General features: G+C 22.9%; 1 protein-coding gene across 1 annotated transcript; it reads left to right on the top strand.

Annotated features, from left to right (window-relative positions):
• The first annotated feature begins 841 nt into the window (after positions 1 to 841).
• Positions 842 to 12,168, top strand: Tspan6 (tetraspanin 6). The gene is made up of 5 exons (XM_011504963.1): positions 842 to 1,090; positions 4,964 to 5,155; positions 5,466 to 5,642; positions 10,806 to 11,024; positions 12,038 to 12,168. Exons 1-5 carry the CDS (start codon positions 1,031 to 1,033, stop codon positions 12,110 to 12,112), a joined length of 723 nt encoding a protein of 240 aa, XP_011503265.1. The 5' UTR covers positions 842 to 1,030; the 3' UTR covers positions 12,113 to 12,168.
• The last annotated feature ends 4,390 nt before the right edge of the window (positions 12,169 to 16,558 follow it).

Genomic DNA, 16,558 nt, shown 5'->3' with positions numbered 1-16,558 from the left:
TACTTATAATAATTAATTTTTTAATATTATAAATTCGAAATTTTCATTTATTGTAGAATTTATGTTTGAATTAAAAATGTACTTGCGAGTATTTTATTGTTTGTCAAAATTTTTTAATATTTTGATTAAAATCAACATGTATACAGGATTAGATTTGACTATGAAATGCCAATAATCATTTTCTAAAAAGCAAATTCTATAATTAATATTTTTTTTATATTTTTAACAAAAAAAACTATTGCTGATGCATATTTGAGTATTCAATACCAGTTATGAAATTTTTAAACAAAATAATTTATATTTTTTTAAAAATTATTTTAAAATAATAATAGACAAATTCTTGATCGTATCAAAAACTACAAATTGTATTCTTTTATTATACCTTAAATATATAAATATTACATAATTTAAAAAGTAATAATAATAATCAAATTAATAATTAAACGTATGTAGAATATATATTAAAAAAAATAATTTACAAATATTTTCTTTTAATTTAGTGAGATGTCTAGACAAAAATAGATAAATTATAGAATTTTTTCTTAAATAACTGTTAAATATTATACTGACTTTACTATAATATGCATTTTAGAAAGCCAAACTGAAATTTGATAAATTATAATGAATATTTATAAGCTTAATTTACAAAATTGTAATATATAAACGAAAATTAGAAAAAATCTATATTATATTAAATTATTATTAAACATCGTAAAGTGTAGTGTTTAAAAGGAAGAATTCAAATTTGAAAAATTCTTTTTTGTTCTTTTCTTCTCACAACTTTTATTTGATGAATGTGTCATTATTCTCCTATATTGAATCTCGAGAAATAATACTAGCCTTATCTTAAACATTGATCTCATGAATTTTATTTTAGATTTCAAATTTCATAACCTATTTTGTGTGTGCCCTCACCTTTTTTGTAATAAATTGTCATCGGCAAGAAGTCCGTAACGCATTTTTATTCCAAATTAAAAATACAACTATCAAGCATTTTTATTCAAATACGCAAGAAACGAATACAATTAAAATGAATTGTGGAATGGAATGCATTAAATATCTACTGTTTATCTTTAATTTTATTTTTGCGGTGAGTACATAGATGTATAAAATCTATTTACAATAGTCCTATGCAATATTCCATGTTACAGCAATCCATATTTGCAATTCATCAAGAGTTCATCATCAAATTAAAAGTTCAAATTCATTTACTTTCAAACTTTGTAATTTTCTATAATTTATAAAAACAAATTTAATAAGAATAAGACATTAATTTTTTAAGCTATTTAGAATTCAACACAAATAATATTGTTAAAAATGAATAAGAACGAATGCTTTCACTAAAATATATACAAACTATTATTAAATATATGAATAAAATATAATTATCTGATATATCACATTCAGTAATAAATTAGTTAGAAAACAAAAAAAATTATGATATTTATTATTATGAAATTAGTTCTATATATATATATATATATATATATTAGTATATTACCTTACAAATGATCACATTTAATAACATTACTTTATTTTTCAAAACAGATTTTTGATGATTTATAATAAAATACAGAGATTTTAAAATCAATAAATAAAAATAATTAAATCAAAATAATTAAATAATTATTCAAATTAAAGCAATTGATAAGAATATGTACATGCAATTTAAAAACATAATAGTGTGCAAAATTTTTGTTGTTATTATTATAATTATAGTTCTAACGAACATATATGTATTAAATATACTCATATATATAATCATATAAAATTTATCAACTTTCTATTTCTTGTAAGATTGACATTAATTAGTAATAATACAAGAATCGATATTAACAAATAAATAAATTAGTTGAACTTTAAATTATTAGTATAAATTTTTATACTAGGTATTAATATGTATTTTTCATAATCAAATTTTCTTTTCATTATACAATTATTTTATAATTTTATCTTGTGCTGGAAAACAATATTAGTTACAAATAATTAATTAGAATTAATCAATTATTGTATAGAACATGATAATGAAAATTCTCTAAAAAAAAAAGTTTATAAAAATTTATAATTTATTTTTGTGTAAAAGTACTTTAATTACGATTTAATATCAAATATGACAAGAAACTATATATTTAAACATAAGTTTGAAATCTTCATTATTTGAGATCTTTGAAAAAATATATTCTTATTAAAAATCTTATGCATAAATTAAATGTTAAGAAATTAATGATTAACAAAAATTATTTGAATATATTAATATTTGGTTAAAAATAACCATGATTTAATCATTTATAATTGATTTTCAATTTTTCCACATAATCAAATATTCATCATTTTTTAGGATCTCAAATATTGTAGATTTCAAATTATATTTAAATCTATAGTTTCTTGTCACATTTGATATTAAATCGTAACGTTTTCAATTAAAGTTGTTTTACAAAAAAATAAATTACAAATATTTATAAACTTTTTTAAAAAATTTTCAGTATTAGCTTCTATAGAATAATTGACTCATTTTAACTAATTATTTGTAACTAATATTATTTTCCCTCACTATTTAAAATTATAAAATAATTGAATAAGGAAAAAATATAAAGAAAAATTAATGGAAATAAGTAATTGAAATGGATCATTAAAGATATAAAAACTTAATAAGAACAATTGATACTTAACTTATACTTAATTTGTCTGTATTAATTCGATGTTTTAGAAAACTATACCATAGATAAATATAAAAATATAAATAACCAATTTTATAGATATTTATGTTTTTCATGTATAATTTTTTTTCAATAACTAACTTTTAAAATGTGAGAAGTTCAAATATACATGCAATGTTAATTAATTGATTGGAATCATTTAAACTACATATATATTATTAATTTTTAAGGTATTTGTCATAAAACAATTTACATAAATTACATTTATTTAAAATTCTAGGATAACATACTTTATAATAATTAACTTTATGCTTTAACTTAGATATTAAGTACTAAAATAAAATTTATATATTTGTTTCAAAAGTATTTATAAGTATATATTTTTAATTGTTGAATACTGAAAAGAGTATAAAGTAATTTAAAGAATAATCTAATTATGTTTAGTAAGTAGTTAAATTTGTTGTTGTCTGTATAAATTATAAAAAACTTTTTGAATGTAATAAAATTAAATGAAATTTTAAATGTAACACATTATGAGGTTATTTATACGAGAAGGTAAAAGATATATTAGGTTGATAAAATAACATGTTTTAAGCATATTAACTTTTTCTAATAATTAATAATTTAAAAAGATAAGTTAAGAAATTTCAAAATATCTATTCACGAAATTATAATTTTCAGAACATTTTTAATAACTCGAATTTGTTGAATAAATAAACCGTATTAGTGTATATGCACACTCAATTGTAAATGATTAAATATAATGAATAAAAATAAATACTTTTTAAAATGTTTTTTACAAGGATTTGGTATGTAATAGTAAATAAAATTATAATTGTAGCAAATGAAATTAACATTATAAAACATAATAACTATCAATTAAGTTAATAAAGCAATAATATACGCGAGACAAATGATAATTAGAAAAAACAAGATATTCGGGATTAAATTCAGTTGTAAAATGAATTATAAAACTTATATATAATTAATCAATATATAAATCATTATTATTCTAAATTATTACTTGAAAGAAAAGTTCAAAACGTTTACTTTGGATAAAAAAGTTATTGCAAGAGACGAAGATTAATCATAATTATGTCATTTAAATAAGACTTTGTGTATGTATAAAATGAAGCTTTTATATTTATTTTAAACAAAATTTATACTTATTTGTCAAGTTTTTCATTTACAAAATATTAAAGATTTTATAAGGAAAAGTAATATTTTAAATAAACATAATTAATTTAATTGAAATTTTTATTTTCAGCAATTCCCATTCTAATTATTAAATGAAATTATTTCTTAAATGTGAATTACATAACAGATAATTTTATAAAATTTTAATGTTTCCATCAATTTATTATTCGTCTATTAATATTAATTAACATTACAAATACCTTTTTAAGGCACCTTACTTAATCATTTGCAATTACATAAATATTATTAAATGTAGTTAAAGTTTAATAAAATGATAATTTTATTAATCTTCTTAAGTAAACAATACATTATAAATATTTATTGTAATATATTGTAAATTAAAAATAAAATTATCGTTACCTCCTAGTTTCATCGTTTAATTTGTATAACTAGTTTAGAAATAATTATTTACTAATGTTAAAAATTTTCTATAAACGACCAAGAAGTAAATTCTTTAAGAAAATTATATAAATTTATAACTAATAGAAAATAACTAATATTAATATAGTATTTTTCAATTTTATTCTAAGTTGAAATACAGTAAGTAAAGAAAATTAAAAAAACACTAATTACTAATTAATTTACTGAAAACTGACAACAATAAATTGTTTTAATTTGTTTTGCAATAAAAATCTTTTATTGGTTGTATATTCCATATGGGAGAGTGTTAATATATATCTTGGTGAATTTCAAGTTATTTCGTATATTTATAATTTACCAAATTCCTGATTTTGGTATTTCTGTCCAATAAAATATATTGGTCAGATATTACATTTTATTTCCAAAAGAAAATTACATTAAACATATTGAATTTATCTTTGAATAAAAAAAATATTATATTGTACTATCTGGCACACATTTAAAAAATATAATTATAAATATTTTTCTAAAAAAAATATAATTTGCTTAATATATAATGTTTAAATTATAATGAATAATCAAAGTATTAAGTTATTTGCTTATTATTAAAGCAATTAATTACTGTTAATCTTATGGTATAGAATGAAAATGAAAAAAAAAGAAAAATAATTCAGTTGTTTTAAAGTACCCCCTTCCTCTCATACTCGACATAGATGCAAAAAATAAACTTTAAAAAATTTTTATTATAGCTTAGTGGATTGGCAATTCTTATATGTGGAGTGATTATTCACATGTCGATGGATTATGTTATCAAAGCTAATATTGAAGTACCAATTTCTTCGCCAGCAATTGTATTAATTATCATTGGTGCTGTGATTTTTATCATTGCTTTCTTTGGTTGCTGTGGAGCTATTCGTGAAAGCCATTGCATGGTTATTACTGTAAGTGTTGTAAAAATATTTAAGAGTAAAGATTTAAAAGTAAATATTATAATTTCATTAAGTTGTATAATAGAAAAATGCATGAAATAAAAAAAAATTATATATACATACATATTTCGATTATAAATGAATGTAACTTATATATCTGAAATTATGCATATATTTTTTGTAAATTTGTAATTTTATAATATATTTCTTTCTTTTTTACATATTCGGTTTTCATAAATTAATTCATATATTAATATTTCTGTCTTGTATATTAATATTTTTATTTTAAATTAAATTCAATCGAAAAATTATACACTTTTAGTTTGCAATACTACTGTTGACTCTTCTTATTATCAAAGTTTCTGTAGCTTCATATATCTTTATACAAAATGGAAATAAAATTGAAGAAAAGATTTTCAAGGATTTGGAGAAATCTATAAAGCAATACTTCAATAGTAATGAAGCTATTCGGACAAAAGTGGATTCTATTCAATTTGTGGTATGTAGTACTATAAAAATAATTGTTTTCATAGTAATATTTCAGATAATTTATTGAAATATTTAAAATAAAGTTGAAATTTTTAATAGGTTTCTATTAGTTTAAATTTTAATAACAAATATAATAAAACTGTAAAGGTAAAATTTATCTTAAAAATAATTGAAAATGGTAATAATCTGTAAATGATTGTATATATAATTTGTATTTCTGTGCGGAAACCACATTGCAACTCAAATTCAGTTGATTTGATAATTATTTGCCTTCAATAAGTATTATTAGCTTTCTATTTTTGTAATTGACGAATATGAATATTGGTTGAACAGATTCCTTTAGGTCCAGGTGACAAAATCGGATCTTTATCTAGGTAAAAGTTCACATTCATTGATTTTGTTTTCATTGTGATCAATCCATTTGACCGTAATGACTTGAGTTATGACGTTATTTTAATTTGACATATTTAGTTGAATTGAGTCGTTTAGTTTGAATTTTAGATTATGCAATTGTATTATCTTGGTTTTGAATTGAACATCGTTACATTATTTTAATAATTATAAGCAAAATCGAACCATACCTTTTGTTCAAAAAGATGAATTTTTATTAATCTCATTTGTCTATTGTGTGATAATCTTACACAAAGAATTTATCTTTCCCCTAATGTTGTCCCCTGGTTTCTTTTATTCAATACTATGTTGTGAATTTTCGATTGGATATTTGCATGCACCTTAAAGCTTATGAAATTTATTATTAATTTTTTAATTATCAAATATACTATAAGTTACTTTGTGTGCTTCAATTAGAGCTACTTTGGTTTCAAATAACTTCTTTATATAACTATATAAAGATAAATTCATTAACAAATATTTGAAATAGTCTTGAGTATGGCTCATCATAAGGCGTTTTTAAGCAGTGCTTTATTTACAATAATAATATGTGGCTACACATTGGTACATCATATATGTAGATATAAATTTATTCATATGACCTTATAAGGAATTAACTTTTTTTTTTTTATATAAGATATATAATTAGACACTATTTGCAATCACCATTTATTCAATCAATATTACCAAAAGCATATTAATTTAACATTTTTTAATTTCAATTTGAAATAACGTTTTTGAGAATACAGCAGGTTATTTTATGAATACTTCTTATGTGTCTAGAAAAACAAGAATGTGATAATATTAATTAAAGTAAAAACCTAGTCTATTAAATTTAAAAGTTTATTGAATTATTTTATTCAAAATCTGAATATGATTATTACTATTGTTTTTAATAAATGAATCAAATTATATTTCGTAAAATGCTTTTAAATTTATAATAGTACGTTTTCTCAATTTCGTATATTTAGTTTGTCTAATAATAGAGTATCCGGCTCAAAGAATCAAATGTCTACGATTAGAGTAAGTTCCCGGGTGGTTGTTGGAAGGATTGCGAGCAAGTCAAAAGGATAGTGCATGTATTCAATAATTAACACATTTATTTTACTTGGTGTTTATTGCTGTTATCCCGTTAAACTACACTATAATGATTCTAAGTTGATGATGGAAATCTTAGCTATCTTGCTGTTCTTTTATGGCAGCCACGTGGTGATAACGTGCAATACATGCATAGGTAATAGGTCGTAAATCTCCTGGTCCTCTTTATGTGGTGCGCGTGGTACTGTAACTGTACGCGTTGAAGTCTGAGAACGTAAATCTCAGCGCTTCTTCGGATAGTGGCACGTGGTGATAGCTTGAGTGTTGCTGTCTATGAGCTTATTGTTTACCTGGTTGGTTCTGCAGATGTGCTCTTAGTGGCACTTAATTTTAGTCTGCAGATGTTGCCGTGTATGGCACCTTGTAGATCTGCCTTGTAGTAACTAAACTTGCCTCTTGTACTTCTGTAGATTGTGTGCGCTTGGTCGCTCTACAGATCTTTGCCTCGTGAGGCATATATTGTATATAATTATCATTATTAAGAAATGGAACTTTTACCTTGTTAGTTCTGCATATTTTGGGCTCTTGATGTCTGCAGGCTTTGCTTCATGCGGTAGCTTCTAGGTTCTGTTTTGTGTTGTGCTCTGTGCACCACTGTTTCCTTGTTCTTTTTTTGTTTCCTGTTCCCTTTTCCTTTTCTTGGCACTGCTGGAAGTGTGTATTTTGCACTTATCTTGTACTTATTATGAGTTGGATACGACTAGCCTTTGCCTCTTAATTCTTGGCCTTTACTATTTATGTGTACATACTTTTGGCATTCTTTACTTCATACTGTTCTTTGGCATTCTTTGTAAGAAGAAGCATTTGCGCCTTGCCGACAACTTTCTTAAAAGCGTTCTCTTGACCACCGCGTGATCATTTACGAATTGCATCTTTCTTGGCATCTCCAATCGAATCTTTCATTATTGGCGGCTCCAAACAGAGCACCTATTACTTGCATCCCCACCATGAGGGGGACTTGCTGAAGCGTTCTTATTTCACTATCCAAGCTACATTGTAGCTAGACTTGACAACAACGCATGCGTTGTGTATCGTATACTGCAATTTTTGCGTGTAACACCTTTTTTTCAGATGTAAAATAACGTGGGATTCCAGATGTTTTAATGACTTGTTTTCTACAACTCTGAACGACATGTTTTTGACAAATGCTTAGCGACTTGGGAGGGTTCTTACAATTTCGAACAGTTATAAAAATATTGTTGTATTACCGCTTTAAAATGCATAATCTAAAGCTTTAGTTTCGAACGTCCTACAATGTTTATTTGGTCTCCGCATAGCAATGTCCGTTGGAATTCTCCAACCTTCTAAAAGCTTTACTTTCTCGGAGTTCTCGAAACTTCTAGAGCGTTACTCTCGAACGTTCTGCAATGTTTTCCGCATAGCAACACCTATACATTGTTGCCAGCTAACTAAACTGCCGCGTGGATATTTAAAGGAAGCACGCGTCGAAGCTCACGGCTATTACCAGAGTCACCACGCAGATACACCAAGTTAATCCTCAAGCATCGTGCGAGGGCATTCTTTCAATTTACAAATTTTCGAGCCCAAGCGCATAAGCCGGTTGCAGGTTATGAGTATCAAGACGTACCATAGCACTCAGTACCAAAGCACTCACATTCAAGAAGTGTCACATTGAGGTATCAACTATTTCTTCACCCTTCCATACCACATCCTTCTACAAGATATCAAAAGGAGATTAGCAATCAAGACACCACCACGTGGCACTACACTAAGAGGTGTCCAGAGATTTATGACCTCTCACTTCTCAGTGTAGTGACCCATCACTAAGCACACTAAAGATCCGGAGACTTACGACCTCCTACCTCAACATATAGTGCATGCTACTACCACGTGGAACCCACCAAGGAACGGCAAGATCTCAACGATTCTCATCATCAATGTAGTCCTCAATATCTCAATATATCTCAATATCATCAATATAGTGTAGTTGTAAAATTAAATGCGATAAACAGCACGAAAAGCAAATACGTTTAATACTGAATTGAAGCATTACCCTTTCAACTTAACCACACTTTTTCCCACCAGTAAACTGATGGACTTAACCTAATCCAACCATCTTGATTCTTCGACCACCGGATGACTGGAATTCTAAACAGTAGCACTTAACATAATGGCTGAATAAACACGTACTAATTTGATCAATTAGATGAAAACTATTTTAATATAATTAAATTAGAGTAATTTATTATATATGCTTATCATTACGACTCTTATCTCTCTTGTGTCGGTGGTAACATTAATAACAATTATATGAAAATTATATATCTTTCAGCTTAATATCATAAATTTCACCCTACTATAACATTATGAGTAATATTTACTCTCTCGTGTCAAACTAACTTAATCTAGGTTTTTTAATAATAATTGATCAGTACTTTTATACGCAGATCGAATGAAAAATTTTAAATTTTCGTTATTTATATAAAAAGAAAAAATTAAGTATTTATGTTTAATTTGAAATGGTTTTTCATTAGATACCGTGCTACGAGTCCAGAATTTTCCGATATTAACTTAAGAAACTGGGGAGAAAAGATTTAAGCAAGTACAAGTGTGAATAAATAAAAATAAATACTGTTAAAATATTGTTTATTTAAATTTTAAGGTATAAAGTTCGCCAGCTATTGAGTTATCTATTTCAAAGAAAAACTAATTAAAATTAAAAAAATAATTAAAGATTTTAATAATTCAGAATACATGTGCAGTTTTATAATTTAATCCAATAGTATTTTCGTTGTTAACCATAATTTATCCAAATTATTTACTTTTAAAATAAGAATCTACATAATTACTTCTACAAATTACATTTTGACTTATAAAAATTACATAAAATATGCAAAGCTTAGAGTGCACAAAATTCCAGTATCCAGTTTTCTAATCACTTTAAATTAATTTAACATGATTAAATAGTTTCCACAAGTTCAATATAACAGAGATTATGCTATTTTAATTTATCAATAATTTCCTGCACATTTTTGTGAAAAAATGTTTTCATTGTCTTTGGCTCATTGAAAATGTAAGACTAGAAAGATTATAATTTTATTATATATTATATCTAAGCATGTATTTGAGATTTTTGTAAGAAAGTAATTGAATTCGATTATTGCAAATCATAAAAACTGATTTAATTTTTTCTTGAATTTGGATTAACTAAATTAACCTGTTTAGATTCTGTAATAGTAAATTTAGGATAAAAATTACTTTCATTATACGCAAAAAGTTTTTTTTTCGTAATGTTAAGCTTTTTATGAATTTATCTAAACAATATATTTTATCATGTAATTTTTATGTAATTAAAAATATATATTATTGATTATAAAAATTTTATTTAACAATCTAATAAAATATAAGACATAGATTTATCAAAATTCAAGCTTCTAATTTATAATAATATTTGATTTTTATTTTAGAGACAATCATACTTATTAATTTGACCTGAAATGATTTAAACATAGATTTATACTTACAGTTGTAAAATAAATAATTTTTAGTATATATTAGCATAATTTTTATGAATATATAAATTAATTACTTCTAATAATTTGTTACTTTAATTTATTTATTTCAGATTTTGTATATTTTTAATAGTATTAAAAACTTATAAATATTACATAATTTGTTTTAAATATAATTTTATTGTTGTGTAAATAAAAATTTCATATTTTAGTTCCAATGCTGTGGATACAACTCTTATAATGATTACTTAAATGATCAAAAAAATACTCAAGGTATTATTCCAGGCAGTTGTTGTAATAAGCAAGAAAATCAGTTTTGTCATACCTCTGAAGCATCAAAGGTAGAAGGATGTGGAAAAATCTTGTATTCTTTTATTATATATTATGGTAGTGCTTTATGTGGCTTAGCTCTTGGTATTGCTGTTATTGAGGTATGTATAATTTTTATGAATCTTATTGCATGTAATAACGATAAATATATTAAAAGAAAACTAACTTCAAAATAATATGTTATAAAAGTTCATTAAACAAAAAATTGAATTAATTTGATAAAATTTTAATCAATAGCTTTATTAAGTACTTATTGTAAAAGGATTTAAATAACAATTTTATAAGACTGTGCATTATAGAAATTTGCATTAAAATATTAATGTACATACAAAATCAAGGTTACTCTTTGACCACCTTTAGTTGTGTACATTATGCTTTTGGATAAGTTTAAAAAAATGGTTTTTGGCTATAAATATTTAACTATTTTAATTTACTTTGAATTTGTTGAATTTGTTTATAATTGTAAAAATTATAAATAATATATATATAATAAATTATTGAAAAAATAATTAAATATTAAGGAGGCTCATTAAATTTATATTAAATAAAATGTTGCATTTTGATTTTCAATAAAACATAAAATAATGATTCTTTTATTATTAACTGAATTCGATTGATTTTAATATTTATGTAATATTTGAGTTCTTAAAAAGTAAATTCATCTTTTAATTTTGAAAAAGTACGAATAGATATTTTGTATTATAGAATAAATATTTAAATGTAAAAATAACATTCAATCATATTAATTTAATTAATAAATTAAATTTTTAATTTTTTTCATCTAATTACTACAAAAACATGTAATTTTCTTATAATAAAGAAAATATATATAAACAATTAATATAAAGACTTCTATATTATTTATTAACAGATTTACAAATTAATTTCATCATGTATAATATTTACTTTTAAATATTTATTATAAATATTCTATAAGAACAAGAAAATGTTGAAGAGTTACAAAAACATTTTATAAAATAATACTTATTTAGCTGATTAGTGATGTGTAATAAAATATACATATTGAGAATACATAATTTTTTGTTGCTTTTGAATATATATTTTTATGAATTTCAAATGATTTTTGGTTATATTTAAAATATTTTTGTTACAGTTGATTGGTATTATCTTCTCCTTTTGCTTGGCCAATTCGATAAGAAATGTTGAACGTCGTGGTTACAAAGTTTAAATTCAAATCAAGAAATATTTTTTCAAACACTAATTTTTTCATGCAAGTTTTATACTTTATTGTTTAAAATAAAATAATTAAGAAAAAACGTAATATTTGAAAAGAAAATTTCAAATATACTAGTTTATGTTTTAGGTATGACTTTTTTTTCTAAAAAGCATAGAAATAATATCTATTATATGTAATTAACTCTTAACATTTAAAAAATATATTAAGATATTAGGAAAAAATTTCTTACTCGAGATTACAATAGAATCAAATAAAACATTGATATATATATATAATTTAAAATATTTAATTATGCATAAAAAATTTTATCTGCTCTGATGAACAATTGAATTTAATTATATCATTTTATTAAACAATTTACTTATATATCTTAAGACATATACAAGTCTTTATTTGAGTAACATTTAAACTGCAAATATTCATCTATAAAAAAGGTTTCTTAAATTAAAAAAAAAAAAATTCATTTATAGAATAACTTAATACATATTACGTTACAAAATTACTTGAATATAATACATACAAATTTAATATTTCTTAAATTATAAATTTGATTTTAAATAGTATGTATTAAATACTTATTATTAACTTATTTAAAAAGTTAATTGTTTATCAATATTCCAATTTAAGACTTTTTACATTACGTAAATCATTTGTAAATCAATTAATACATTGTTAATTAAATGTGTACTATAAAAATATACAAAATTTATAAAAATGGCTATATCATTTTATAGTGTATGATATTGTATATCTATAAATAGTCAACAATATAACATTTCCTAATAAAACAATTTGAGACGTAACTGTTGGAATACTTTTATTATTAAATATTTGAATAAATTCTGAAATAATTAGTCAGTATAATATGATATAGGTGTTTTCTTATACTAGACAAATTTTATTATATAAATTCGTAAATTACATTATAGAAAGTATTCATTACTCGATTTTGTTTACTACTACTTTTTCTTTGTCTTGTTAATATTTATCGAAAACATTAATAAAAATATGTTATAAATATATTTTAAAAGATCTTTAAAGATATTATAACTGCTAATTTAATTTAAATATTCTGTCAATTATTAAAAATGTTTTTGTTATGTTATATAATCTGTTACAGATTGAATTTTTTTGATATTCTTAAAATACATATTCTTTCTGCTTATAGTATAATTTTGTTTTAACTTCCATTATTATAAGTAAATAATAAATATATTTACAGTATATTTAATCTATTTCTCAAGTAGTGCTGAACTTTGCATAAATTATATTAATAAATTTTGTTTATTTTGTAAAAGATAGTTCTATATATGATACATATTATTTCTTAAAATATATACCAAATACTTTATAATTTAAATATGTAAAAGTGAGTATTAAATATTTGTATACACAATAATATAAATTTATTAGAACAAAATTTTATGCAAGTGACCTTAAAAGTACAATGATTATAAGACAATTATTATCTATATAATTTTTGTAAATATCATATCAATATTTGATCCAAAGTTCATTTATTAATTAAAAAAAAAAATTTATTTTAAATACCTAATAATCGAAGATTTGATAAATGTCCTACTAAATTTATCTCAACACAAATTATTATTGGTTGTTCCTTTATTTACTTCACAGAAATTTTCAAGATTGATATAAATATTGAATTTTGTTTTTAATGTTTAGGAATCTAATTATAGATATAAAAAGTTAAATCTATACCTTGACTAAATTACGTTTTTGCAATTTAAAGATTCTATTTATTTAATCAGTTAGTGGCTATTTATTCATTCACAATGTAATATAAAACATATGAATATAAAATACGTTTCTCACACTTTTCATTTATTAAATTTATTAGGATAAAACTTATTGCCATATATTTAGTCGCCAAAATTTTTAGCCGATTATTAAATTAATAAAAAAAATTTGTTGTGCAGATTCGAAATCAAACTGATTTATGAATTCTACTATTTCAGCTTGCTTGTTCATATGCTTTCTATTATTTCTATCTTTTACTTTATGTTTATTAGAAATTTATTTATATTTTTAAGACTAATTGTATTTTAAGATATACAAAATTAGAATTTTAGGTACGTAAGCTTAAATTAAACTAAAGGTTAATTAATAAATTAAAGTAAATTAAAGGTAATTAATTATTGGTTGTTATAAATGTAAATAAATCGATATTGTATTAACTGATAATCGGATTCATGGTACACTATTTGTTCAGGATTGAACCACCCAACAAAAAATAAGAATTTATTGTTTGTTAAAATACGATTCGGATAAATCACATTTAGGTTAAGGCGCAATATTCAAATTATACGTTACAAAAATTCACTGGAAATTTAGCCGCGCACTTTGATCGCATAGCAACAAAGGAAGCTTCTCGAAGTTGTCAAAGTTTGCTTCCAGAGAATTCATAACACTAAATGTACGCAATCGTATTTAAGAAGCAACGAACGGAGAAGAAACCAGTCTTGTTGAATTACTCAAGTGAAACTAGTGTCAGTAAAATCTGTGAAAGTCGAACTCGTCTGAAGGAATCCCTGCAAGGTATATTATTATTATTACTCTTCAAATGTTATTACTGCTGGCCAGCTATCAATATTATTTACATTGTCGCAAATCCTCGCCTAATTCTCGGGACCGCGACCCGGCCCATATCTATTTAGTACTACGAGACAGTACCGGTTATACCACAATAAATTGGTTCTGATAAAACCACAAAGAGGGCGACAGATTAGTAATAATCCCCACCACCAGCACAAGCCGAATATCACTCAATCAATTCCCAAGTCGAGACAAGCGTCTAATCAGTCGCGAGCCGAAGCTCGCTTGATAATGTTGGAGCATTATCATAAGCGTCGAAGCTCCGCGAGCCAACTAATGTCCAATGTAATTTAAGCGCGACTCACACGATACGTGACTATAAAATAAGACCCGAAATTATTACCTAACAATGCTTGCATTCCCAGACGATTTTTCGACTTGATAATCAGCTGCCTAGTCACTACATTCAACAATTCTCACCATAATAAAGAACACCTACAATGCTGTAAAAACTACTTAAATAGTAATAGTATATAATAATAAAAGTTTAGTGTTTTAATTAAACAATAGTTTTAAGATGACGTTTATTAAAACATTGTTGATATAATTTAATCACTTGAATTAAATTCATAGAAAAACAGTGCAGTTATATTTTTATTAATAAGATGTAATAGAAAAATATTTTAAAACTGAAAAATTTATAATTTAATATTTTACAGATAAACTGTAATAATTGATAAAATATTCGTACAAAGCTTACTACCATATAAGAAAGAAATATTTAATTAAATGTAATATTGCTGAGATAAGATATTAATATTATTAGAAAGTGTGATCATACTAAAATAAAAAAATTTATATTATATTTAAAGTATTTCATTTAATTTTGACTCAAATCAAAGATCTAGTGCACTAAAGCATTTTTATATTTTATACAGGTATTACATTTTTTAAATTTTTCAAACAATCCATATACGTCAATTTAATTTAACACTATTGACTGCATTTATTTTAAACATTAAAAAACAAATAAAAAGTTTTACAAAAATGTAATAAACGATTGTTACAATTCCAGATTAAAATTCTTTAACACTATTATTAAAAACATTTTTAATACTAATAATGGTAATAAATAATTTTGTTAGAAAATATCAACTGTGTATAATTATATTTTAAATAATAACTGCATAAAGTATTACGTGATAATTCTAAAATTACTCTTATTTTTCAAAGAAAATTAAGAGTTTGCAGTTTAAAAATTATATTTATGTAAAGAGGTATATTTACATATTATAAAATAAATTCACATTTATATTATCTTTACATAATTATTGGTGTATCAAAGTATAATATTTTTATTAAAAGTTGAAAGTTTATGAATGAATTTCTACATACATGTAGTAATTTTTTAAGTGTTAATGCGATAAGTACAGTATTAAAACATACACAAATTTTAATTTTTGACCTGAAATGGCGAACTGAAATCATTGTTTCTTAATAAGAACAACCTTTAATTAAAAAAATTAAAAAAATACATAGAACTAATAAATATATTTAAATAAAATAATTTCATTTCTATTTGAATCAAATACATCAATAGATAAATAAAATTATAATTTTAAGATAAATTTGAATAAATTATGAATACAAAATTTAATTAAAACTTTAATAAATCCTTTCAACTTTACCATTATACAATTATTTACATGTAATTATCAATTATAAAATTGAAATGTAATAGTTTATATTATATAAAAGCAAATATAATGAAATTAAAATTGTTCATGAATTGAGATATGACTATTATTAATATTTATTATAACATTTTGTAAATCTTCATTTATAAATTAAATGCGTTTTTACGATGTAATAATCTTTAACTTG

This window comes from Ceratosolen solmsi, unplaced genomic scaffold (genome assembly GCF_000503995.2).
Source record: "Ceratosolen solmsi marchali unplaced genomic scaffold, CerSol_1.0 scaffold49, whole genome shotgun sequence".
NCBI lineage: Eukaryota > Metazoa > Arthropoda > Insecta > Hymenoptera > Agaonidae > Ceratosolen > Ceratosolen solmsi.
This window is presented reverse-complemented; position numbering and strand designations above follow the sequence as displayed.

What these genes read in the sequence shown, in the direction of transcription:
- Tspan6 (XM_011504963.1), top strand. Translation starts at nt 1,031, where the DNA reads ATGAATTGTGGAATGGAATGCATTAAATATCTACTGTTTATCTTTAAT. An exon ending in TCTTTAATTTTATTTTTGCG is followed by an intron (nt 1,091 to 4,963) that starts GTGAGTACATAG and finishes TTTTTATTATAG; the next exon opens with CTTAGTGGATTGGCAATTCT. An exon ending in TTGGTATTGCTGTTATTGAG is followed by an intron (nt 11,025 to 12,037) that starts GTATGTATAATT and finishes TTTTTGTTACAG; the next exon opens with TTGATTGGTATTATCTTCTC.